The sequence below is a fragment of the Calonectris borealis genome, chromosome 12, assembly GCF_964195595.1.
Source record: "Calonectris borealis chromosome 12, bCalBor7.hap1.2, whole genome shotgun sequence".
Classification (NCBI taxonomy): domain Eukaryota; kingdom Metazoa; phylum Chordata; class Aves; order Procellariiformes; family Procellariidae; genus Calonectris; species Calonectris borealis.
The window spans coordinates 3031739-3059728 of record NC_134323.1 but is presented as its reverse complement, the minus strand read 5'-3'; the positions used below and the strand labels follow the sequence as shown (position 1 = coordinate 3059728).

General features: G+C 40.7%; 1 protein-coding gene across 5 annotated transcripts; it reads right to left on the bottom strand.

Moving 5' to 3' along the window:
* Positions 1-77: 77 nt before the first annotated feature.
* MBTPS1 (membrane bound transcription factor peptidase, site 1) lies at positions 78-27536 on the bottom strand. 5 transcript variants are annotated; one of them, XR_012675352.1, is made up of 23 exons: positions 27002-27536; positions 25158-25650; positions 23689-23946; positions 23059-23262; positions 22574-22684; positions 21161-21270; positions 20660-20776; positions 19619-19686; positions 18882-18984; positions 17965-18116; positions 16814-16975; positions 16088-16232; positions 14824-15012; positions 14061-14233; positions 12944-13059; positions 10604-10760; positions 9611-9735; positions 8506-8583; positions 5922-6062; positions 3377-3903; positions 2744-2870; positions 1942-2072; positions 78-919 (listed from the first exon to the last, which is right to left on the bottom strand). XR_012675352.1 is itself a non-coding variant. In XM_075161028.1 (23 exons), the coding sequence occupies exons 2-23, from the start codon at positions 25342-25344 to the stop codon at positions 723-725; spliced, it is 3183 nt and encodes a 1060-aa protein (XP_075017129.1). In that variant the 5' UTR covers positions 25345-25650; positions 27002-27525; the 3' UTR covers positions 79-722. The 5 variants fall into 5 exon arrangements, 4 of the variants coding, with proteins under 4 accessions (XP_075017129.1, XP_075017130.1, XP_075017131.1 ...); XM_075161028.1 differs by having other exon boundaries at positions 79-919; positions 3377-3508; positions 27002-27525; XM_075161029.1 differs by lacking the exon at positions 5922-6062 and having other exon boundaries at positions 79-919; positions 3377-3508; positions 27002-27526.
* Between the last annotated feature and the right edge of the window lie 454 nt (positions 27537-27990).

The window sequence follows — 27990 nt, the reverse complement described above, 5'->3', positions numbered from 1 at the left end:
GGGGAAGATGGGGAGATAAGAAAATTTTCTCTACTCAACAACTTGCTCTCTCTGACTGGCAGTGGAAAGAAGAGCCATCTAGCACATTGTTTTAGCTTCATATAGATAACATATTTATTGAAAATCTGCTTCACCAACAACGGTGAAATCATGACCAAAAATTACAAAACATCATGGTAGTTGGCTTTATAAAAATAAACTGCAGGAGTATGTCTCACCAATTTGTACTGGTCTCTCTCGCCCCCTCCCTCCTTTAATGGTATACGTTATACTCTTCAGCTTAATACCCTTCTAGAAAATTGCATTCCATCCAAAAAAATGCACTTGTTTTTCCTTAGCAGAGGTCCTTAAAGTGACTTTTCCCCCCCGCCCTCCCCAACAATAAATATAGAAAATAGCCTCTAAACAAATAAATTTTAGTTTGGTCAGCTTAAAAAAAAGGTCCATTTTCCCCCTCTTGGGATATGTAGTGACTAAGCAGCCATTTAAACAGTATTCAAGTCTTTGGTGGTTTCGGCTGCTTAAAGCTGCAGTTTTATGTACAGATGATCAACTGAGGTCCTTTTTTTTTTTTTCTCTCCAGAAACCAAAGACTATGAGATGATGTCAGGTGCGAATTACTAGTGCGACCAGTGCCGCACTCGCTGCACCTTCACTGGGAGCGATCGATCGCCCAGGAAAGCAACCGGTAAAAGGAGGTCATCTTTGGCAAGCGAGAGCTTTCACACAGAAGGCGTCTTTGGTGGATGAACCTGTTGCATAAGCTGTGGTCGTTTCACTCGTGGTTTCCGTCTCTTTGGCCTGCTCTTCGCTTTGTTGATCTGCACCACAAAGAATGCCAGAACTACCATGGCACCAAGAAAAGCAAAGACCGGAATAGTCTGTCCTACGTCCTGGTTGTACCGGCCCGGCATTATACCTAGAAAGGCAAAGAGGTTTGGAAGCCACTAATGACTGCATGAGCTACGATGTCTTTGCAGTGTTAACGCTATCTACCAAAACGATCCAACGGTAATTCTTGTTCAAAGATGAAACAGCTATTAATCAGATTACATTTCAGACAGGAAGATTAACAACTGCAGACCGATTAGCGAAAATAAGGCAGGATGCTAACGTTACAGAAAAGCACCAGCATTTCCACCTTGACCTATCTGGGCACATGAAAGCATAACCCAGACTTCCCCTGCAAGAACAATCTTCTGTTCTGCGTTAGAAGAGAGATGCAAACGCTCGACTGTAATTTTACCACTAAATCATTTTTACAAATCACACCAAATCTTGACGCCACAAGGAAACTGACTTTGTGCTTGCTCCAGAGACCGTGCACGCACACGGTGAGGATGAGCTACAGAACCAGATCCTTCCTTTTAGTTTAGCAGCTCAGCCTGGGAAAAGAGCATGCGTGAGGCTTTCAAACTACTTCCACCTGGGCCTGCAGTGCCAAGCTTGTACAGCAGAGCACCCCGCCATTAGACTGAATGCTGTTTCAAGTGCTCGACACCATTTGTTAGCGTAACACCTTGCCCAAAGCACCGTTCAGACAAGCTCTTCTGGACCCTGCTTCTGCATCTGTGCACTCACACAAGAAATTTTAACTAGCAGGAGGTATCTAGCCACAGCTCCCAAGGACAGGGACTGCTGCTGACACCCATCGGTCTAAATAGCACCAAAACAAACCTCAACTATCCAAAAAGCAACCGCCAAAATCTTCCTCCCAGTCACGCATGCTTTCTTCTGAATAAACTGTTCATATGCAAAAATATTTCTCTCAGGCTTCACCAGTCAGCCTTTTACAACACAGCCATACTGTTATTTGCACGTTTTTCACAACTGAAAATAAACACATGGCCTCTCTTCTGGCTGCTCCATGTTTGTTTTTTTTCCCCAAGCTTATACAAAAAGCAAAGCAAACCAGTGACTTTCAAACTTTTCAATATTTACCTCCAGGAATGTCCCATGCTCCACTTTCTCCAGGGGACAATGGTCTCACTTGGGGTCGGTTCTGTCGAAAACTGGGCAGAGCCACTTTATCAAGGTCAATTGACAGTAACTTTTGATGTTTCCAAAGGTTGCTAGAAGAAATTTAAAGACAGAGGTGTCTGCCCACTTCAGTAATGCAAGGAATTTTGTAGAAACATATAGAGAAAGTGACAGTTGGAACCTACAAATAACTCACTAGTTTGGACCAAATGATAATTCGATCCGCTCTTCAGGTTCTGCAGTTTGCAGGCCTCCAAAGGTAAATTCAGTCGCCACAGGGAAACACTTAGATCGGCAACTATTTACTAACAACTCTCTTGCACACAGACTACCAAAAGTTACCGTTAGCAGCTCAGCAGACAAGTATGACGCATATACATGCTGATGCATTTACCTCCGAGTGACTGACAAACAACACACCAGAAGGCAGAGTCAGGCGAGCTGTCCAAGAAGCTGCCTCAGAAAACTATTTCAAAGGCATGCACTGACGATGGATTTAAGCAGGACTGTTCACTCTAAGTTCACAACAGTGAATTGACTTGTGAAGCTATTTTTAAAATCTCTCAGTTTCATAGTGTAGCTATAAGGTGAGTCAGAAATATTCACTGACGAGGCATTAATCATTATTTCCTCTTCGCAATCTGGTATTTCTCTAGGAAAGACATTCCAGCTGTCCCTTTCAAAAGCAGATGGAACAAATAATTTTTCAGCTGAACTTAAAAGCGAGACTTCTTGTATAACTGTAAGAAAGACATACACTAACCTGGGGGCAGTTTCATTCAAAGGCTGTGGTTTGGCCCAGGACAGGTGAGGACAAGCAGGAAGGGACCGGGGTTTAGGGTCTCCCAAGTGAGCCTCCAGCACCTTTGAGTATCGATGCAAATGATTACCTGCAACTCACAGCAGAGACAAACTGGGTTACCAAAAGACTGGTAGGATAAGAGTTACTGACATTTGCCTCCGGCTAAACAGAGCTGCTGTAAAACCAGGTGCTCTTTACAGCAATGATGACTTGCAGCTAAATCTTGGTTAGAATTAACCAAAGGGTACCTTACAAAACAGTAAGGCTGTGCACCTACAATGGTAGGTAATCCAAGTTTTGCTGGTAGCACGTGAGACAAGGCTGAATGCTTTATACACGCTCTGCAGCTAGGAACTAGAATGCTCCCTAGCAGAACTAGGGATCTGAAAATTCCTACTCTATGAACAGAACATTTTCTTTAGTTGAATCACAACTATATTATGACAAATCCCTACAGTATGTGCTCTCTTCTAGCAAAACAACAGAACACCAGACTAATATTTCTGGCATATAATTCAAGGGGTCTGCCTGGGTCTTCCTAAATTCCTGACACTTCCTCAGTTGTGGGCTCTGCTTGGTAGTTAAGGTTCTCACCTTCCATCCGCTCGGGGAGAGAGTAGCCAGCTCCCGACGGCGGTCGCTGTCTGTTTTCGGAATGGCTGAGACTTGGCGGCGTCACCCCGTAAGAAGTGTACTGCAGGAGGGAATCCAGGAGCCAAAAGCAGTCTGTGGATTTCATAGCCCCAAGCCCCAAAACAAAATATGCATTATGCCACATTTCAAATGGCTTATCTTTCCATTAAGAAGGATATCACGACATTTAGAAGTACAATCAGTTTTTCTAGCTGTTGTTATTCTCCTTTTGAAGTTCTAGACCCAATTTCAGAAAGATGCAACTTTCAATCCCTCCTCCCCAATACACAAACACAAAAATAATCTCTTCAGTCTTAAAATATCTTCTTCTCTTGTGTACCAAATCAGGCTCTTCGGTGAGTAGAACATAAAACAACAGGTCTCAAATATGGGAATTCCAGGTTGGGCAAGGCCATCCAAGTCCCTGCAAAAACTATGAGGTTTTTCAGTGTGGAAACACAGGAAACTCAGAGCTTCTGATATCATTTCTAAGAAGGAAACAAAGAACCAACTATGTTTTGAAAGGACAAAATAAATACCTTGCAAAGAAAAGTAAAACCAACTGTTTTCAGTGGAAAGTTATGACTCAATTGCTTTCCCAAGCTTAAAAAAATAAACAAACCAAGAAAGGGGAAAGGTTCTGGCTACATCCCACCTACAGGAAACGCAGTACCTACAGCAGCTGTGGTACAGACCAGGCTGGGAACCAATGCCACAATATACTTGATCGTGGTTTTCCTTTGCACTTCAACAGCGTATGAACCCTTGTTTGATTCTCTTCTGAATTACTACTGCCTTAGTCCAGAGCTACCCCTAACAGACAAGCAGTCCAGCTAGTTAACATCACAAGTCTCTCAAACTTCCGTTTGCATGAGTAAGGACAATGCCTTATCAGCTATTTCCACGACATAGCAAATGACTTTTCTCAGAACTTCTCCCCCCAGGAACAGTTGGCTGGGAATGGGAATTAATCTTCATAATCCTGGTGTCCCTTAAACCCTCACCTTTGATTTTTAAAGAGCTCAATCAGATTTTAAGGATTTATATTCACAAATGTTAGGAATTTACCTCAGTTAAAGCCACCGACGTCTCTGCAGGAGACACACCTCCTGGTTCACAACTTAAAAGCTAATTTTGAAGGATTTCTTTAGAGCCTTCCACTTTTTCTGGCTTCATGGGTCACACTGAATTTAACAGCGTTAGGGAGGTCACAAAGCATCATTTTCTGTTACTTAATTTAAAGCTACATATCTTCTCTTACGCGACATGCTTTCAATAACCTACAGCAAGCACATAAGGCACCGATATGTTGGTGCTACGGCAACTCACTGGAAGCCACCCAAAGACAGGTAAGGAGAAACCGGAGAACTTTCAGAGAAAAAGAAAATGTTTGGGAAAGAGAAATGAGCTACAGGTGGAGAGCTCCCTTAGACAGTAAGTTCCTTTAAGCTTAAATAAATTAGGGAAGGGATGGATTAAGTAACCAAATATTTTAAAATGTCAGTGACAAAAGCTTAAAAAATTATAAAGGTACTTTTCAACACAACAGGAAAACTCATTGCATTCAGTGGGAATGCAGCAAAAGACCTCACATACTGCATTATCTTCGGCCTCTCGAGCCACAGATCTACCAGCCTGCACTTTACATGTCAGGAGAAACCCAATCAATCTCTTAAAAATTTTAAGAGTCAGATCAGACAGAGTGCCAGGAAAAGGTTTTATAAGGACCAACCGCGGTGTGTAAGCAGAGAGAATGGCTTCTCTGGGAGTCACAGGAACTGCACGCACACACAACTCACACACTTGCTACCTAGAGTTGCAAACGAATGCTTTGAAAATCCAAACAGAAATTCCTACTTTCTGACATATTTACACCAGCTGGTTTGTGTCAAAGTAGAATAATGTGAAAATAGTAACGCACAACTGAAATGTTGCCCATTACCATAAATCCTCCCAGGAAACATTGCAAAGCGAACAAGGCAAACATTGAAAAGGAAACAAGGCACGCTGATGAGCAAACTCAAAAGATAAAATCCATTGCACTATATAAACATTCTGAAAATGCAACTGGGGAAAAAGTGAAGGGATCCCCTAATGGCCTCTTCACAACTTCAAATCAAGCATGTGTAACTGTTAGTGCTTCCTGGAAACAAAAACACCCCAAAGAAGCAAAAAAACTCCACTAACCAACCTGCCCGGCCCCTGCAAAAAACACACCCCAAAACCAGCCCCCAAAACTTGTGGAATGGAAAAACAGGCAAGAAGCCTATGGTGGGGGTGGAATGCTCCCATCTATCAGAGGGCTATTTAACGTGGGGCGCTCTTTTGTTGTAACTGCAGCTTACAGCGTTTTCAGTAAAGCTCTTCAGAATTGAGATTAATCCCCAGTTAGGAATATTTAGAGATTCCCTAGAAAACAGCTACTTCTGATGGGAGCTGTAAAAAACCCATAAGACAGTTGTCAGCTTAAGACAATAACTTTTCCTGCGTGCCAAAGCTTACACACCTTTCTGTCGATGGCTGTCATCCAAGCAATTAGAGTCACCATACAAAACAATTCTGCCACCGCCTTCGGAAGGAACTTGGTAAAGTCCCAAAATAGGGACATTTTCAATTACAGCAGTCTCCTGTTTTAAAACTTCAAGACCTAAAGCAAAGCACAAATAAATTTCATAGCCTGCAAAGCATCAACATCAATTTACCTTAAATCAACACAGCCTACATTGCAAACTTACAACTGCAGCTATGCCATTCTTCATGTCACACATTTATGCAAAATGTTTTCAAAAACCCCATGATGTTATGATAAAAACGGAACTGCTCCAAGGCCCTGATTGTGAAGTTTCCTACTGGTACTAATGTTTTTCTTTCTTTGGTGGAGAAGCAGAAAAAGACCTCACAACCTGGATTATCTTCAACATAGTTGAATGAAAAATCTTAATATTTTCAGCAACAGGTATGTAATTAAAATGTTCTGCCTTACAGATCACTTTATGTTGTTTTAGTCCTTCTGCAGAACTCTACAGGACTCAGTAACTTAAGAATCAGCCATCACAGTGCACACTGCTCTTCACCAACTTTGCTGCCATGCCTACCATAGGTACTCCTACAAGAAAATCTACTAACAAAAGGGAATACAGACATTCCATGAAATACATCGGTCTCTCTGTGAGCAGCAGCTGCAAGAAAAAGGGTTTGATTGAACTCGTTTAAAGCAGCAGTTCAGGGGAAGCCCATTTTAAAGACTGCTGGGCTTGCATCTCTCTGCAACTCTGCAGTTACTAGTTACCCTTGCACTTCATCTGTTCAGCTTTCAATTCAGGAACAAAGAAAAGTATTGTTTAGTAAGGATTCCTAAGCCAAAAAGAAGGAAAAAAAAAAGAAAAAAAAAAAGAAAAAAGAAACTCACCTGAGTTTTCCCACTTTCCCCCCCCGCTTCAACCTTTGGCAAATTTTACTCCCTCCTCACCCCAGCTGCTCTTTGAACCATCAGGCAGAGCCAGTTTTCAGTACATCCAGCCCTGCCATGGTTCAGAGATCTGCTTCTCAGCCTTTCCTGAAACACTTGTACCAATACTGTAAAGAGTAATTTTTGAGGGAGTGTCATTTGAAGGCCTGCCTCCAAAAGCCCTGCAAGTATCCAAATAATAAACTGGCAACCTAAAAGACATGTTTGCGCTGTATTTACAATTATAACTGAGATAATCGATAGACAGAAAAGATGAAAAAAGCACAGGCACCTTCCCAGTACGAACGGGTACGTGCAGCAAAACCCAGAGGACACCTGGCTATAAACCTGCCACTTGTATCTTACAAATCCATCCAATCATTTTATCTCCTGTGAACTGAAAGCTCTAATAAAGAGCAGAAGGGAAAACACCCCAATTCATGAAGGAACTAAAATGAAGTGTAGAAAGGTGTTTTTAGGTTAAAGGTTTTCTGCCTCTAACACACATTTCAAAAAAACAAAATAAGGCAAATTTCAAATGCTTCTTTACTTGAGACACTGCCTTTAGATAGCAGAAGCAAAACACAGAGCTCTTGCTTCGTGAATTGCAATGAAAAGTATTCAACAGAAAAAGTAAGTCTAGCAGCTACTTGTCAAATTGACGCTCTGTCTCTCTCTCTCTCACTCACATAAGGAAATACCTAAGTCATCAGCATACAGCATTCCAGGGATATAGTCTTTCCTCCAAAAGGCTCACACGGATGACCTCCTTACTGTTCCAGAAAATTTCTCCACGAGGTAATCACATCTACTGCACATTGTAAGTCAAAAATACAATGAACTTGCTGATGTTCTCTGGCAGCTGCTGAGTTATATCAGAAGCTATGCATGTGCTTCTGCTCACACACTCAAACCCTCTATACCCATATACACAAATGTCACCCGCAACATGCTAACAGTTCCGGCCATGTAGTCCTACACAGCACTTTCCTAAAGGCTCATAAAAAACATTACTCTTTTTTTTTAAATGGCCTGCTGCCATTACAGTTCTGAATTACCACCTCACAGATTAAAACATATTATGATAAAACTAAAGAGAATGAATATGCACAGAGAATAGATCACTCAAGTCTGAGAGCACAGGCTTCCTGTGTGCCTAAAATTTTCCCTTACAGGAGTCTAACAGGTGACATTTTGTCTACCAACATTTACCTTACCTGTATCCTTAGATCACCACAGCTACGATAACACTCACACCAAATTTGGCAATGATTAGGGGATACATTTCAGTAGCACTTGAAATTTGTGAGAAACATGGACAAGTAACACAATTACGACACAATCCCCCCCGCTCCACAGATGCACTACACACATGCAGATGTGTTTACATACAGCAAACACAATAAAAGACTGCATATATACACTTGGATATTGCTGTACTATATAAAAATTGTATACAGAGTCATACTGCAGCTGCCTGTTAGGCATCCTACTGCATGTTCTAGGCAAAACGAAAAAATACCTACCCTATCAATGTGTTTTTAAATTCATTGGGTTTACAGCTTTAGACTTTGTAACTTTGCTTGTGCACTGACTCCAAAGTTCTACTTAAAACACAGAAAAAAGATGAGGAAGCGCATACCTTGATCTTTAAAAGTCTGTGCAATGACAATGCCATCTTCTGGAAACTTTGCAATACTGCATCCTGATGCATAATTCACTGAAAGACATCACAAAGTTGCAGTTTAGACTAAAAATGACACTCCCTCCCTTCTCACCGTATCTCAGTGAGCTGTTAAAACACGCAGAAAACAAGAAGAAAACGTTCCCAGGAACACTGTTCTGAATTTGCATATTTTGACCAATATCTGTATTCACAGAGAAGGCATTTCTAAGCACAGCTTTTGCAGATTCACCTTTACATACTGCTTTCAAACCTTCCCATTTAGGAGACTGACATTATCTTTTTTAAACTGAAAAGCTTAATCAAATGCTACGAGAAATGTAGTATTTCACACTAACAGTCATTATTTATACTACAGAGAACCCGTCTCCTTCAATCAGTGCTGGTGAGCATACAGAGACCTCAGCGTTGGTGCCTTCTCTTTTCACACACACATTCCAAATGAACTGATCAGAAGAGAAGAGATTTGGAAACAATGCTTGAAAACATCAAGTGACTTCGTCAGATAAAAAGGAAGACTGGCTAGACCTAGAAAGTCTGAAAACAGTACGCTCACAGACCTGTGGCCTAGCCGCAAAGTTTGAACTTGAAACCAATCAATCATATTCGTTTCAGGGGGAACAATTCAAAAGATTACAAGAACAGGAATTTACAAAATATCTCAGGATGTTGTGATGCATGTCTAATTTGGTGTACTCGAAGGAAAAAGTCCCCATCGATTTTCTTCCTCCAAAATTTCAAATTTCCATGTAATTGCAAAATTAAAACCAAAGGCTTCATCTTAGCAACCAATATTTATAGTCCAGACAAATACAGACACATCCCAACAATACTCTTCAAAGTATCGCATCTGGAATGCAAGCCTAAACTGAGGACTTTCATTATCCGGGCTGAAAATTTTTCAGATGCAGTCTGTGAAGTAAGTAATCATTTCAGCATGCTTATGAGACTCTTCACTGAATGTGAGTGGTTCCCTTGACTCTCACTCCATCTCATTCTTACAGAAAACCATTTTCCAAACAACACGCTATAGCCTGCGTAGGCAATAGACTCCAGTACTCACTTTCATGATTTGCCATGGTAAAATCGCCTTCGTACAGCCCGTCGCTAAAGGCCATATTCCAGACAGAAAGCAGATCGTTGAGAGCTGGTATATTAGCACCTCCAGTATCAGGCATCCACCACTGTCTATAAAAATGACAGGGTAACACAGTTTGTGAGTATACAGAATATACTCCTAGAGTTTGTATAATGAAAAGTCAGGTGTCTTCCCCCATGCAGAAGTCACTTAAATAATGAACTACGTCTCAAAGCCTTATTTAACTCCAGGGGCATGACAGCAGCTGTCTCTCTGACACCGATGCTTTTGAACAAAAGTTAAGGAATACTAATGTAAAGTTCTCAGTGCATTCCAGTTCCACTGAAAACTTCGATTTGCTAGAAAGAAATTCAGTCTTGTGCTCTTTGTTTGGCTAAGATGAGGCAAAAACGATGGTCACGTCATTTACTTCTCCTTTTTCTAATGAAGCAAAATGTTACTTGCTGACAAACCGCAGAACAGATCTTTCTAGCTTAACAGTAACACAAAACAGGCTGACAACTACAGGAGTTACAAGGGTCTTTCTCCCCACTGGTGATATTAGCCTATTCTCCCTTTGTACGATACACTAGAACAATTTCAATAATGAGTGCACAACCTGGCATTATGTTTGCAACCCACATTTTCTTTCCATTCTGCTCCCTGAAAGTGAAAATATATCCATTTTTCTTTGTTTGTCAGTCTCCCATTTCAAACTTCTTTTCATTGTAAATGTTTTTCTGGGCTTTAAAAGAAGATGACATTCCAAGGGGGCCTTTGCAATCATGATAAAATAGATAGCTATTCTCCTTAAGCTGCAGCTTAACGTCAATTTTGCTCTTCAGGTAGTCCCTTCTTACAGGTAGCATGCAAGCGTTAAAGTACAGCCTATCACATTTGGGATTTTTAGGGTAATATGTGCATAAAATGTCATTTCTACAGCATTTTATTTCCCAAAGAACTGACACAAATCAGTACCTTGTGTTTTCATCATAAAACTTGACTTTTCTCATCACGGATGTGTTGTACCAGTCACTAAACACTATAAGTGAAAGTCCATTATCAACATCCCTCCTCAGCTTGGTGATCTCTTCAGGAAAATACTCTTCCTCACTGTCCACCATCAGTAAAGTCCCTGTGTGTAAAAGCAAAAACAAGAGTTCACCGGGCTGTTCACTGTAACGTTATCGCTATTCACACAACCCATGCAAAAGTCAACACAAGTGCACACTTTGCACAATATCTGGTCTATGTGCCCTGCTCTGGCAGCTCACCAAAAGAAGTGACATTTAAGAATGGGAAATATAAGACAATTCAGTTTACAAATGTATCCAAAAATTAGTTTGGCAGCACAGTATGCTTTTTAAGGGTGTTAGTTACGACTCCTGCTTGTATGGTCTCATGAACTGAATGCCCACATATGTCAAGTGTGTATTTTGCAGTTTGGTCTCACCCAAATGCTCCATAAACCAAGCCAAACTGTGGCAGAAGAGTACAATCAGGAGATTCACCAGTGATCCAAACTAAAGTGCTAACGTAGATGCACCCTAGTAAGAAGGTTTTTCACTGCCCCAATTTTAAAAGGTACTCCGCTCACTACTGCAGATTTGCAGCCAGGTAGACAGTAATTATTCTGAAACTTGGTTTGATTCAGACCTTGAAAACTACAGCTGCATTTTAGTAGACCTGACTAAAGTGCCATTGCCACTTTCATATAACCCTCTCCCACTCCTGTGAAGAAACAAGCGCAAGCATCTCTGCATCACTGAAAAACACAACCAGAAAAATATACTTCTATTTCCTGAAAAGATGTTTATGCTTTTAGATTGCTCCTAAGTAACAAACCATTTTGCTTCTTCAATTTCTGATTGTCCAGAGAGGTGGCGGAACTTCCATCCTTAGAGAGAATGCAAATTTCGACAGGATGATACCCTGAGCAATCTGATCAACCACTGACACTGACCCCACATCTCACGGTCCCTTGCAACCAGGCCAGTTTTACAAGTCTGGGCAGCCTGTGTTTGGAAAGCCTTCTGATAAAGATCCCGTAGAAACCACGTTAATGACTTGGACGATGGGACAGAGCGCGCCCTCACCAAGTTTGCAGACAATACATACTAGGGAAAAGTGGTAGATGGACCACAGATGACTGCATTTTCCACCCCTCACTTCTTCCCATTGAGGAAATTCTGGAAGCCCAACAAACTGCTAATCAAATGAGGTACAACGTAAGACTGGGCTCACACCATCACCAACATGGCTGCTGCACAGGAAACACCTAAAAGCTGTTGGAATAACCACAGGAGGGCAACTAGAAGACATGAAAAATCAAGCGTACCCAATCCTCTTCTCCAGTTAGCGCAACATACAGTAAACATCCTAAACTACTTCTTTGGGATACTGTGTAGGAGAAAACTGGTTCAGGTTTTACACCCATTTCTCCAACAAAATGACAGTGAACCAGAGGAGAGAGAAGTCCCCTAACACTGCTCCCTATCAGCTACAAAACCAGTGGTTTCAGAAGAGAAACTATTTTGTCACTTTTTTAAGGGTTACCATTTCTGTATCCAGTTGCACATCCACTGAACTCAAAAAGCAATGGTGCGATATTTACTGAAGAATAAAGATAAACAAAAGATTACTACTGACAAAATTTCCAGAACTAGAAAATTGTCGGGAGAATGCACCCTCACTTTACAGTCCACTGAAGAACATCGCAGCCCAAAAGAGAAGAGAGTCTTATTGGAGCGTGTCATGGTTAAATAGAGGGGCATACTGGAGCAGAATCTCCTTCCTAATGAACACAGAAGAAGCCACATACTGCTTTGCTATCGCATACGGTTGAATGGAATACTTTCCCCACTCTTTTATCTTTTCACAAATATCAGTGTTTTAAAATGCCACTGATGAGGAAAAAAAAAATAGAATGGACACTTTTGATTTTAGTCTGCTATTCACATCATCCTTCATTTTGACTGTGCCAAAATCTTTTGGCAAATACAGTTCTGCCTGTGTGGGACGGAATACAGAGGGGCTTTTAACCCACTCAAAGGTGGGCTTTCCCTCTCATTTTTCATGATAAGGATAGAAAACTCCACTAATTCTACTAGACTCCCAAGCAAGCTTCTGCAGCTTCTGCAGACACTTTACACAACCAAATATCAGCATATAAATAATAATAAATAGACCTACTGTTACAATATTTTTCTACTACCATGAGAATTTTTGCACCCCCACAACATTTTTGGTCTTCCAGGAACCAGGCCATTTAGGAAGGAGTTAATGGTATGGAGAACAAGGCAATTAATTCATGCTTACCATACTGACTTGCATCAAAACATGTAAACGGGGAACCAAGAACCTCAACAAAATACCCCATGCTCCTTAGGTGCTGGTACATGTCCCTGAAGTTTGTGTGGATATGGTCACCATTCCTTAGGAAAAGAAAAAAAGTGTTGAAGACATTTAAATCTGGCATGCAGAAACCTGATCTAAATCCTCTAATTATAGATTACTTCCTAGTTTCCTTTCTAAAAGGTCCATCTGTTTCAAATGATAACCTGTAGTTTTCCATGCACCATTTCCTCTTTGCAAAATTCTTCACAAATGACACTGGTTCCGAGTGCTACAGAGAAGAGTCAGTTATACAGTCAAAGCTAAAGATTAAGCATGTTCCTTACAAAGCACAATTCTACATGTTTGCATCACACCACAGAGAAACACTGCTGCATCAAAACCAGATGCTCTTCGCAGGACTTCCTCCTCACAAAAGAGCCAGTAAGAGAAGTTTTAACTACTAACTGGAAGAAGCACACAGGACCACCTGTAAATAATTGCTGAAACTCAGCAAAGAGTTCCTGTCCATTTGCCATATCTGCATGCTCCGAGTAGCTTTCCAAAAGCCTATGTCTTGGTCACTGACCCAATCAATCCTCACGTTTATATTGTTGTGTGATTCTTCCTATGGTTTCCCTCTCCATCTATGACAGACAACAAGTCAGTCAAGCCTCTCCCTGCTTCGAAGACACTCTCTCTCAACAGACAAGGGGTCTCTTCTTTAGGATTCAGCCTTTCAAATTTCTCAGGGTTTTTTGATAAGTGAATGCTGAAGCGGCTAATAAAGTGCACCCCTCAACTTCCTGGGAGAAATTAGGGCAGAGAAGAAAAATGCTACACTTCGAAACCCAAACAAAAATCTCAGTGTCTTAAATGTGCATTTTAAAAGCTTTTCATTTCATGTGAGTAAAATGATAGAGCACAAAAAATATCCTGCACCAAAAGCATGCAGAGTCCAAGTGCTTTTCATGGATTTCTTAGAAAAGATAATTCCGTGCCACACTGAAAAAGGCCTGAGCTCTCTGGCATTCAGTAAAGTTACCCGTATCATTAACACACAATAAAGAAATACTGATTTAATAGAACCTGAGATAAATACCAATCTAACGGATCATTCTTCATCCTCAAATTATCCCTGGGGAAGTATCCTGGTGGATAACGGAGATTATGATATTGATCCCAAAGGACTCGCTTACTACGAGGTGGAGTAGGAATAATCTTCACTTTTATTGGAAGCTTCACCGTTGAAGTCTGCTCTGCACCATTCTTAGACTGAAGGACAGAACAAACTACAGTGAAATCCTTTTTCCCCACAGGAACATTCACCAGTTAACTGTGGATTGTAAAAGACCAAAAAAATGGAGGTATCAAATCTACTTTTAGTCACTAGTACCAGCTCTGGAGACAAAGAGATGACTTTTGCCTTAAATCACCATAGTATTTTTTCTGCATTCAACAGTTTATATTTATGCTCAGAATGTAAAATACTTAAAATATGTTACATCTGTGATTTGGTTCAATCGTTCAAAACCTTAAAACTTCTCAGGAACAATTAAGCATGGTTCTAGAAGAAATATATTTGTCTTTTTCAAAACACGTTACTTGAATTTACAATAAATAAATGAAATTATGAAGTCGGTCTCAAAGAGAGGTTTTCTGATTCTAAAGCATATTCAATTCACAGGTTAATCCTGCTCTCAACTATAAAGATTATTATTTGTACTCTTCAATTTCCTGACCCCAATCTAACTTATGCTTCAAATGACAGGACCAAAGCAACCCCTTAAAAAGAAGGTATTTGTACATGGGGAAGCAGTTTTAATAACTATTAACACAGAAAAAGCAAAATGCACAGAACTTACTTCATTTTCTGCAGGGGATGATACTGTGATCATCACATGACCTTGAGCAATGCCTTCCCAAGATGCTGCTTTCTTTGCTACAGAGATGGAAATTGCTAAGTATCCGGACCAAGGCCACAACACGGGGGAATAGGAGAAAGCCACTTCGATATTATCCCCATTTTGGGGGAGATAGGGTTGCCAGTCTGGCTGTGAAATGAAGAATACAGAACATTGGTAAAACAGTATTTGTAGTCACTAATTTTTGCACATATAGTCCTCTTCCTCTGCACGCAGAAATAACAAATCTTAAGTCTCTGAAGATTATGTCAAATTAAAAAATGTCCACAAAGCCCAAAAGGTTGGTGTTGTGTCAGTGAATCAACCTAATCGTGGCAGCCTCAAGCGTCCGACTATACGCTTTTCAGAGGCAGGCTTCTCTACGAAGCTATCTTAACAGCATGCTGCCTAAGTGCACCTGTTTTAATATTTTGGGGTCCTGTGCAAGAATTTATTGGGAAGAACACAAATTTCCTTTCAGTAACAAAGAGAGCAGACGCAGGTAAATTACATCAGCTGTGTCTGAGTATTACCATAAGCTAATGATGTTGGGTAAGAGCTTCAATACCCACTAATGTAAGCTTAAATCTAAAAGAGACCTCAGGATTCACACTAAAATGTTGAAGTTAAGCTCATTTACTTTAGCTAGAGTTTTGGGATAGGTGCCTTATTTAACTTGTATCAATCTGTTCTGCATTTAAACTTACTTAAATTAATTAAAAAAAAAAAAAATTAAAAACCTCCCTAGTCAACCAACATGCTCAACATCACTGGTATAAAAGAACAGGTTTTGCAGCAGACCTTGGTAAGTCAATACATTCAGGTCGTTTTGACCCATGGAAGAGGCATGATTTATAATGTCAGGATCCTTTACTGAGATTGCTTATGCTCCAGACCAAAAAAAAAAAGAGATGAGGAAAGTCTATCCGGAAGATTTTAAATGCTATCAGAGAATACAAAGAAATCTCTAAGTACCTGTCAATCCAAACTGGTTTTACAAAGATAAAAAGCTACACGCCCCTGAAACCAACGCATTGCTTGAAAACTCGTAGACAGCTCATGTTGACAAATCCTACTAATCTGGGTGCGTCCTTTAAAATCAAACATTTTGCATTTCTTGCTCTCAGCAGTAAGAAATCTGATGTGTTCTATGAAATTCATAGTCTTTTCTGGGCAGCTTTTTGCAACATTAATAGTCAGGACTTGGAACAACGTTAAGTCTTACCTTGTCTACAATTCTTCCAGTGACTCCCATACCATTAAGGATAGTAACATTAACAATGGTTGGCATCCCTCCATAATATATGGGCTGAGAGCAATAGGGCCACATGTAGGGACATTCTGTCAAGTCAATATAGCTTGGACTCAAACTACAGCAGGATGGAGGAGGTAAAATTAAAAAAAAATAAATCAATAAACAGAAAAACAACAGGCCACTAGACATAACTATGAAAAAAATTACAGATAAAACTAACAATCATAGTTACTCTATCAAGCTCTCACCTCGGTTCCCAAACCTGCCCCAAAATCTTCTTCCTTCCCCCCCTAATTTTTTTTTTAATTTTAAGTTTTGTGAAAAGATTTTCACAAAACAAAAGAAACTTTTCAGCACAGTGAGAATGTTCTTATTCTGGAAAGTTAAAATTTAAGTACTTTTCCATTGTGTTCTAGGTTACATTATTCATAACATCTGAGGCTAGAAGAGAAAGTAAATTTAGCTCTCATAGACACTTCATCCCCTACACTGCTATAACTTAGGCAGAAAATACACTGACTTTTCATCCATTCTCTTGTCAAAATTCATGCTTCAGCATTACATAAGATCTGTGCAAGTTTTCTTGGTTGCATAAGCACAGATTGCTCATCTGAGTTACACACGCATCACCTGCTCTCTTAAAAGAAATACAGCAGATTATAGTGTATCATTGATTAATTAAGGATTAAAATTAACCTGGCCTGTGGTTTATAGCTGTTGAGGATCTGATAAGCTCTCAGAAGATCCAACTTGCCATGTCCTTGTTCAAACATGTTGACTCCAGGAAGTCTACGTGCTGATGCGATAAGTGCCTGCTTCATACTTGCAGGATTCACCATTTCACGCTTCTGAACTGTGCTGAAATAGGAAACCAGAGATCACATTAGATGACCTTTATTCCAGTTTCTAGCTAGTCCTGTTTATCATTCTGCCTTAACAGTCATTTGATTTAAAGAAAATGCAATCAAAAATCAGGTGGCTGTGAGTAACATCTACAGTTCATATTTGTCTATTATTACTTGATTTCTCACCGAACAGCTGAAGAAGAGTGACAAGTTTCTGACACATTTCTCTTAAAAACTAATATTACATGAATTTTTCTCATTACAATATGCTCCATGACCAGCAGTCATTACAATCAGGGTAGTATTTTTATATGCTAAATAAAATATTCTGAAAATCAAAGCCTCTGTAACTGGAAACAGGCTGATATCTTTCGCAACATGACTCTTCTAGGGGGAAAAATAGCTTTTTTGTTCAAAGAAAAACGCACCATTTTCTGGAGGAAATACCATGATGACTTTGAATTTTTGGCATAAGTGTTTTTCAAATAAAGATTCGTCTCCTCCTTATGTAGTAGCAATGACAAACACAAAGTACAGACTTGCAACTCCTACCTTCCTTTCAAGTTCTTCAGTGTGCAACAGATGACTTACACAACCGGATAATAGCCATAAAATTTTAAATGCTATAAAATTTACAAGTACTTAGATAATTACCTGTTACAGGTGCCTACTTTGAGCAGCTGCTCTTTTACAACACAATTGACGGAAGCTCAGCAATTCATAATGATTAAAAAATGTGACAAAATTACTTTGAAGTACTGTTCTCCCTAGTTACATTTTCAAAGACATAACTATTATTCAAAACAGTTCTCAAGTTCTTCCCAAGAAATTTAGAGCTAGTCAGACAAGGTAAAGTCTCAGGCAGAAGATCCCTGATTTTATACTCCGAGTTTGTTTTCCTACATCTAAACACAATTTAGTTTTATGTAGTGGGTTCCTTTAAGAGCCTTTTATGACCCTCCTGCACCAGTATCTTTTTAGAGATTCTTATTCAAGACTTACCTTACCAACAAAGTAACAGCACCTGCCACCACAGGAGATGCTACGCTTGTCCCCGAGAGAGAGCGGCATCCACCTTTCATACCAGAACCTCTCACTCCAGAGCCATAAGTAACAATATCAGGCTTCACTCTACCGTAACCTCCAGGCAGCTCCTGTGAAAGAAAACGGATGGATTAGTGCCCTAATACATAATGAGCACTGGTTGCTTCATTTGGGCATTTAAACTAACTGCAGGTCATTCAAAAGTAAAATTATCAGCTAAATTAGCTGAGGTTCAGCATCACAGAATAGCAAGTAGCACCTAAAGAAGGACTCAAGCTGTTTATAACAAGTTCTCAGTGATTGAACACCAACATTACTGCTGATTACTCTAGTATCTACGCTAAGCATGAAACCACTGACAAAATGATAACCACACTGCTACCTGGCTAATGAACGAGATGCAGCACAAACAGAAGCATGTAATAGTCCCCTTAATCAAGATCATAATGCAATATCATCTGAAATCTTGTGTGCAGTACCCGTCACCTCAGTTCAACAGGCAAATAAGTGCAATGTTACATTTAGCATCTGGAAGTCCTAGGATTTTTAAACTAAAGGAAGGACAAGAGCAGGCCTTCATTTTTGCAGATTTAACCACACAGGCAAGTCCTCACCGTAAATCAAAAGGTACTGGATATTTTACAAGTACATCAAGAATGTCAATAGCGATTAAGATTAATGATGAGAAATCCTGCAAAGAACACTAAGCTTCTTGTTTAAAGACTTACAATCTCTACTCTGATCTTTGATGAAATCTTTTATCACTGGTTACTCCACACATACCATCTGCACAGGATTACCCTGCAAAAAAGGCTCCCTTTCCAAGGCCCTTATTCTGGCTGCAAATGTGGCTAGCCATAGTCAAAGTATCTTACCCAAGTGGTCATTCCCCTAGATGAAAAGCGAGCTATATTATCTTCAAAGTCAATGCCACCCACTCCAATCACATCCATCTGGTCAGCGGGGTTATTGAGAGTCCTAGAACAAGTTGGGAGATAGGAAGACCAAAAAAAACCAAAAAAAACCCAAAAAGCAAGACACAGTCCTAAGTTTATCCTGGTAGTGCACATGCTGCCATCAGATTTTTGTCAGACACTCTTTTTAACCTCCACAGAAACAAGTTTTGGTTCTACCTGATACAGTTATACTTTACCAGTGAGAGCAACTTTTCAGGCAGTTAGTAACTCAGTAGCTAACTCAGTAACTACCAAATCACGTCTCTTGAAGACAAAACAAAATTTTTAGGCATTTATTTTAGAAATATACCACAAATCATTCTGGCTTGATCCTTTCTATATTCCTTAAGCCCAAGATCAGTACCCAAAGATGTCTGCTCACACTACCAGGGAAATGTCAGCTGGTAGTACTGCCATTCTTCTTTTACTGACTTTCCACAGTTTCAATGAAAAATATTTAGCTAAGTACTTCACAAATTTCTGTACTACTACAGCAAGTGATAAAGACAGTGGAAAGAGGGACTTTAACTTGAGTCACTTTCTATAAATAGATTACAGAAAAAAAGAGGAGGGAAAACTTCCTGACTAAGCACAACTACTTCCAAAAACATGTAACAACATATTTGCTTTTCTTTGAAGTGGTCATTGAAACTTACCCATACAAAGGGCCATCATTGCCAATAGCGGAGACCATGATGACGTTGTTAGCCGTCAGTTCCCATACCTACAAAAAACGATGTTTACAATAAAGCTCTGCCACCAAAAAAGAGACTTTTCTAACAAACACACACTCCATGGGGCCTGACATAAGCAAACGATTAGTCCAACCCTCTTTCTTACTGAGACTTATAAAATACATCTCAATGATATATTCAATATTAAGCTCCAAACTTTCTTAACATTACTGACCAATAACCCAGCCTCGACAGCAACACTGCTGATAGCGCACTCCAGATGCTGAAGTCAAGTTCTACTGAATCCCCTCAAGTAATACTCTGGGGAGAGTAGTGAAATCATTGTCAAACTAAATTTCAATGCAGGTTATCATAAAAAAAAAAAAAAAGGAAGAATTTCTATGCCTCAAATCCCTTAATTACCCTTTACAAAGAAAGATTTTATCCTTTTTCAAAATGTAAATTAATTCACTTAGTGCTTTTGAAGATCAGATCAACAATTCAGGGAACCATGACATTTACAAAGACAAAAACCTAATTCCGTCTTACCCCGAAACAAATCACATAGCTGAATCAACTACTCGTACTTTTTACCTATTTGTTCTTAAACAATTTGCTGCTAAATTCACGCTCTCCGTATTTTTACCGTGGAATAAATTAACAATGCGGAGATTTTAAAAAAAGCAAGGGTGGATTTCAATTAAGCTGCTTCTATTAAGGGCCCACTGAGTTGCTTGCTTGGGAGTCACACTTCCTAGCAGTACATACAGCATTTTGCAAAAGGGCATGCTTCCACAGCTCTGTGAATATTTGGGTTGTGTTTGGTTTTTTTAAATCCACTCCTTAAATATATTCCTAAAAGCCTGTACACAGTACAAAATTTCTCTCATGCAGATGAAACTCCACAGAAACTGTCAGCAGCACCAGAACCTGTCAGCAGCTGTGGCAAACAAGCAGCTCTGCAAGTCCAGCATTCGTATGAGGGATATAAACACCATGACCACCTCATTTCCTCGTACTAACCTTGTCAACAAACGGATGATCCATGAAGTCTGGCCCACCAATACTTAGATTCAATACATCTATCTTCTTTAAAATTGCATAATTAAAGGCATCCAGAAACCAAGATGTATATGAGACCTATGTAAGAAAGAGGAGGAAAAAAGCTATTGTTGGAAAATCCAGCGATTCCATGACAATACAGACTTCAGACAGAGAGGAGAAACAACACCAAAATAAAGCACAAAAGTGACAGTAGTGTCCTAGTATTTCTAGTGCTTAGTACATTTGAGTGATTGTTCCAACACTATACAGATCAGACTTTCACACATTACTTCTGAAAAATATACCAGATTTGGAAACTGTAAGACATCTTGTAGTAAGTCTCTTTTAAATAGAAAGATGTATCCTTCTCACTTATCAAAGATGTCAACATTTACAAGTACTTGCAATATTCCCAAAGGAAAAGATTAATACAGCGTTACTCTGGAAAGGCAGAAATTGAAACACATGTGAAATAGCTACCTGGTTATTGGTGAACACTCTAAAAATGTGCAGTTCTGCATTTGGAGCAAATCCCTGGCATTCTCTCATGCTGGCTATCACTCCTGCTACAAAAGTCCCATGGCCTAAACCTATCACAGGGAGAGGAAACAAAATAAGCTGTTAGAAGACAAACCATTTCATTGTCTACGATTTGTACTGTTAAACACTGCCTATACCAAAAATCACATCAATCTAACAGACTTTACAACAAACTGCAAACACTGGGTTCAGTCCTACTCTTCTTGAATCATATTTTCCTGCTGGGTTCAGTGGGGCCAGAATTTCCAGCACTGTGTAGCCAGACAAGCAGCTGTGTGATACACTCTCCAATCTACCCTCTCCTGATTTCTACCAATGAAATCAAGAGCCACACAAAGCAATCATGAGAGAAAAAAGTCATTTTGGAATAATGCAAGTCACAAGGCCAATGTATTTTCACGTAAACATCTTAAAAGATTTTCATCCTGACTCGCCAATAACCGTATTTTGTTAAAGATGAAAAATGAGACAAGAAAACACATTTTTTCGTCACCTCAAAAAGTAATTTAGCTTTTGCTTTATGGGACTGCCTGCACTTTATTTCTGTACTCCAAATCTGCCTGTCCAGCAACCATCTGGTTACAGAACTAGTAAGAGGCACTACCAAAAGCAGGTGCTGTAATGCAAAGAAATACTACATATGATACAGGTGCACACAAGACTGAGCAAGATATGCATATACCTTGAACTCTAAAGGGATTAAATTGCCAACTGACTCACTGACCCAGACCGTATGAAGTCAATAATCTGTGAAAGCACACGGTCAGGGCAAGTTAGGGTCGACATATGAAAAAGGAACACAAACATACTGCAGAAAAGAAAAAGTTCTTTGGAATGTTGATGGGCGTGAGCTAGCACAGTATTTGTTGATGAAAACTATATAGATTAGAAAAAGCTTACAGGAAGCTGCCAAAACTCTAATTAGTTTAGGACTGCACAGTAAAGAAGGAAAATGCTCTCTCCCAAGTATGGAAATATGCATGCACCGTGAAACAGCAGAACACATAAAAAGGAATAGGAAAAAACCAGTTTTGTGGGGTTTACTCTCACCTCCACCTACTCTGACAATGTATTTATGCCTGCATAATGTCTTCTTGCCCTGACATTTTTCAAATGATGAAACGCCACATACGATTCAAAGGAGACTTATGCAGCACCCTCCTGGAACCCTAATACTCTTCGTTGAATTTGGTATGAGTACAAAGTGCTCGGGACACTGCAAAATTAAGCTTACAATCTCAGGATACGCGGTTTCAACAGATCTTAGCACCACAGCAGCAACAGCATTTTTACAATGAAAAACAGAACACGCCAGTGTCAGGAATAGTTGGACAACTACGCACAGTAACTCACCGTCATCCAAGGTTCTCTCGTTAGTCCAGTTTGTTCTCTCCTTTACATTTTTGAAATGTGGATGTTTCTCACTCAGACCAGTGTCAAACACCGCTACTCTTACACCAGCACCTATAATAGAAAAGCATCGCTTTTTCTGATACAGCTTCATAGCAAATCTATTCTATCAAGTCAAAGAAAACTTTTATGTTTAATGTAGCGTGCAATTTACAAACTCAGTAAGTTACAGATCTTAAAGAAAACATATTCCAATTCAGAAATTCAGCCACAGATCATAAATATGATCAATTTCTCCTAAGTACTGTACACACACACAGAAAAGCACTCCGTAAGTATACAACGCATCTCAAAACAAAGTATTTCTCAATCTTTCCAGAACTGGCATCCAATGAGAGATTAACACATAGGAGTCAATTAGCCTTTCCTTACACTTCACTTGTTTTTCAAAGAAGGTAATTGTTCTAAGCCAACAGACAAAAGCATACCTGTGTAACCCATCTGCCAGAGGACGTCTGCCTGCAAGGTCTGAGCAACTTGGCGAGGGATAGCTCTCAGCAAACGCCTGCTTGAGTGTCGACCTGTTGCATGCCAGAAGCCAGAACCTAAAGAAAGACTTGCTCTTCTCAAGGGACGAGACGACTGCCATTTTTGAGTCCATCTGGTTTCATTGCAGTGCAACATTGGATCAGCTATGTAGAATTAGGATGAAGAAAAGAAAAAACAGTATGAGGAAAACCACAAAAGATTAGATTTTTATGCAAATACACACATCATACTGTTATAACAAAAGTTTTAGATGAGTGAGTATCCATTTTCTTTAATCAAAATCAGTAAAACCTTCTGGTTTATGTACTAGGGATGTAGTGGTCCATAGTTTCAGGTAAATGACTGCTGCAAAAGAAATGTTTCTACGTTGTAGATGGAATCATTGTCATGCTTTAGCAAAGATATGACAAGACCCTGATAATTTTATAGGCAAAAGAACAGATCTCTGTAAATTAAAGAAAAACTGTAGAGCACTTCTCATTTGTGTAATGCTAAGCTGATGGTCTGAAATAAGGCTGAAAAGACTCTTCCAAAGCAGATCTCATGCAACCACACAGAAAATGACTTACACTCCGAATATTTGAGCGATCGGAAGACCTTCCGCTGAGGTGTTACACGCTTGATGTTTGGATGATCTTCCAGTGTCAGTACTCCGTCTTTCTGTTTTTCATTGATCTGAATAACTTCAAAATCACTAGGATAGTCACTGGCTGGGTTGTTGCGAGGTACAATCCTCCAGTTCTCAATATCACTACTTTTTAGTGCACTTGAAATAAATTTACTTCTAGCTTTAGCTGTGAAGTATCCATTAAAAGCCACAATATACTCTGGAACAAGAGCACAACTTATCAGAACTGATGTTTAAGCAGCTTACTCATGCATGCACATTGCAAAAGTCCGAATATTTCTTTTTTTCTTTATCCAGAACAAATAATCACAATTTGAGGCACTTTTTGTTGCTTTTAGAAATCTGCGATTTATTTCTGCACTACATAATGCTTTTTTTTTTTTGCATCAGGAAACCTGCAAAATATGATAAAAACTTTTGAAAGGAAGGTAGAATTGTAAATATCATGGAAAGGTGAAACGATGCAGGGGGAGCAGGGGAGAGGTAACAGACTTACTGTTATATCCAGCAGTACAAACAACTGCTTGATATGCCAATTCAATATGCTTCTTGACATGTATGATTTAAAGACATCTAGCCTCTATATGGTATTGAGTTTTAGTGCAAATTACTGACACCAAGTATGACACACACAGAGAACGAACCTGATCCCAACAGTCCAGTCCTTGATTTGGATTAATGACTTGTGAGTGGACCTCACCCCAGTGCACATCAGCACATTCACCACAGTTTTTGGCTAACTACACACAGAAACGTCGTTACGGACATCCTGCCTGTAAGCATCCAGGCACACACACAGCTTCACTGTGGAAACATTTCGGGTACCTGAGGCAGTAAGTGGACACAGGGTCAAGGCATCTTACTGCTATCCTTTGCCATCTCAGCAAAGGATATCTTTGCTCAAAGGATATCATCTTTGCCTCACTTTGCCTTTCATCTGCTCCCTTCACAATTATCTTTGCAATTTTTCCACACATGTATTATCGCTTCCAAACTTTTTCTTGAACAAACCCACAGAGATTTCTTGCCTTTCTCACCCCTTCAAGGCCCACTTGTGGTAACATTTCATAAAAGAGCCTCAACCATACCACCAGCCGGGTCGAAACAAACAGCTGCTACTAAACACACCAAAGTGACCAGACTTGCCCACCTGAGCCTTCACACTCCATTCTCACTTTTAACATCCTCTTTACGTCCCCCTCTCTTCCTTCTCTTTTTCTTTGAATCTTGTCTCCAGCTAAACCAAGAACTTTTAAAAAAATCTGTTTCTCTTTTTGACTATAGAGAATTCAGCAGATTATATGCTTCTACAGAAACTCTCTGAATGTTACAATTGCACAAACACCACAAATCAGTAACATACAGTTGAACCTCACAGGGATTTCTTTTTACTGCTTAACTCTTTATTACCATGCTCCACGACAGTCGAAGTGAATTCCACTTTCAAAGTAAGGCGAGAACATCCAGGACATATGTGAGCCTCGTGAGAGGAATTCCCTAGTCTGGTACCAAAGTGTTTTTTGCCACAGAGTAAAATAACAACCAGAACAAACCAGATGTTTGCAAACTTCATGGTCATAGAAGAAAATGGTTTCATTCCAAAAATTCCATATATTCAAATCACAATTTTCTTCTTTATAAACTAGTTCATTTTTGTTTCAGTAAACGTTGCTTTCACTGTGCTGATCAACTGGATATTCTTAAAGCTGTGTCCAAAGTAAGTAGAGATTTCATGGTCTTTTGAGGTAAAGCCTTATAAACAGGCTCATTTCTTTCTACGCTTCTTCTCCATTTTGCATTAAAGGATTCGGTCACTCAGGATCTGGTAGCTGAGTCCTGTACTCCATTTCTGATAGCAAAGTTAACTCCCTAGAAGAATTAGCAAAGATGATTGCAAGCCAACCTGTAAGGCAGGGCAACATAGAAAATAATTAGATTGACATTTGTGCAAATGTATAGCCTGAAAATCATAAAAGATAGACACCTTTGGCAGTTAGTATTAGAAATAATACGGAAAAAGTTGTTCATATGTTTCATTTAGTAATTTTTTTTACGAACACTAAAGTCTCTTCCTTGCTTGCACCGGAGCACATGTGGAACACTCAGGTATGAACCTGACAGTAGAACAGGCAACGATGACAACCAGACTCTACCACCCGTTGTGTAAGGGGAGCAAAGAGAACAAAATGACATGCCAGCCCCATGGCAAGGAAAAAGTGCAGTGCAAAATAAAATATTAACATGATAAAAAGTGTCCACAGCCACTTAGAAAAGCATGGTGTTTTTTTCCAATCAGAAATGTGGCAAAGAGAAATTCTGCTACGGTACATCATTTCACACAAGGAGAATCAGATTCAAACTCTATGCCAAGGCCTGGTAAGGACAAGAGATACTACAGGAAGCAAACTTGCAGTCCCTGTGCTTGAAAGAGAAAAATCAGCATGAAAAAAGTTTTTCAAATTTTCTTGAGATGGAATGTGTGTTACTACAACATGGGCACCTGAGAAAATAAGGGTTGGGATTACAAATGTAATAATGTGAATTTAAAGGAAAGTGTTTTTCACATGGAGGGGAAGCCTCTTCCCTTTATGTTCCAAGTTGCAGGAAGCATTCCAGAAAAATTGCAGTGCTAGCATTTTTTTTAAATTCCAAACATTTATCATGATAGATAAAAGACCATTAAGAGATAAGCGAAGAGAAACATTTATGTCTGGTTCGTCACACCACCTGGAGAAGCAGATCAGAACTATACATCTCTGCAGCGACCAGGATTGAAAAGTAGGAGCCTTATTAGCAGATTCACACTATTTAGGAGAATGATGGGCTGACCTCATAGCACAACAACAGAATGAATCGAGTCTGCATGTGACAACTGTCACTTCATTTTTATTTACCTTTACTTAGCATTCTCAAGTAGTTCCTTGTAACAGGGATAGAATTCCCCTCTACTTCTATCTGACTGACAACACCATGACAGACTGTGAACTGCTTGTGATTACGTTTCCTCTTCACCCCTAAACTAGACACAGTTACAGCACATTGACTGCTGGTCTTGGCTGAGCTCTGCCTACCTTATCACTTCATTGGCTTATAACCCCTATACCAATAAAATGAAAAATCAACTACACAAATGAGCAAAACAAACATCCTTATGGCTGATAACAGATTGCATGTAAGCACGATGCTGAAATATGATAGAAACTAAGAGCAAAGGAACAGCACGCTCACAGCTGTTTTGTTTTTAACACCCTTACCGTGTGGAGCTGAACAGGAACCTAAACTTGCCAACTTGTCCATCCCCTAGAACAGCTACGCTCGGAGTTACTCCCTGGTTTTTCTGAAGTGAGGGTACCCCAGGCCGAGCGATGGGAACTCCGCAGAGATCGCCGGCTGGGACAGGCTCAGAGAGCATCGCCGTGGAGGCTGCGGGCAGCCTCCCTCCGCCGCTTCGGGCCACCGGGCAGCCCAGGAGCCACCCCGTTCAGGGAGCTCTGCCCGTGCCACGAAGGGGCCGCTGCTCCCGCCCACCGCGGCACAGCCAGCGAACGACCAAACTCATCTATTCAGTGCCCGTTACCGCGGGCCGTTAGCACCGCCCCGGCGAGAGCAGCCGGGCGCCGTGCGGGGCAGCGCCGGCGCTCCCAACCCGCCGAGAGAGGCTGAAGGGGAGCGACAGCCGACCGGAGAGCGGGGATAACTCCGCGCTGCAGCTGCCCGGAGCACGGCGGCGGACAAGGCAGCCCTAGAGACGAGGGGGAGCGAGCACCGGGAACGGCGACCGGGTGCTGCAGGCCCGGGTGCTGCCCGCCCCGCGCCCCCCAAAGCTTGACGACACAGCGCTCCCCCCAGCCCGCGCACAGAAGCAGCGCGGCGGAAGCAGCAGCGGCAGCAGCAGCGCCGCCGCCGCTGCCGCCGCCGTCCCACTCTCCTCCCCCGCTCCCCCCCCGCGCTCACCGTGCCGCCGCCGGGCCTGCCGCCGCCATTTTGTGCACTGTTTACCACAGCGCTCTCGCGAGAGCCCCATAGCGGCCTGCGGGGCGGGCGCACGCGCACGGCGAGGGCGGCGTGTGCTGCAGTGCGCATGCGCGGATGGGTCGCTGTGGAGGCGGGAAGGGAGACGAGGGTAGGAGAGGCTTCCCGCTGGAGCCGGTGAGGAGGCCGCGCAGCAGCCGCCGCCTTCCGAAGAAGGCTGTTTGAGAAGCTGATTGTTCAGGTGTGGCTGAGTGGGGTCTAACTCCTGCAA

Bases quoted from the DNA above. Each gene is read 5' to 3' on its own strand.
- MBTPS1 (XM_075161028.1), bottom strand. From the start codon at position 25,344: ATGAAACCATTTTCTTCTATGACCATGAAGTTTGCAAACATCTGGTTT. The intron at 16,976-17,964 runs GTAAGTCTTGAA...TTCCTATTTCAG, and splicing joins GCTGTTACTTTGTTGGTAAG to CACAGTTCAGAAGCGTGAAA. The intron at 16,233-16,813 runs GTTAATTTTAAT...ATCCTGCTGTAG, and splicing joins AGCTATAAACCACAGGCCAG to TTTGAGTCCAAGCTATATTG.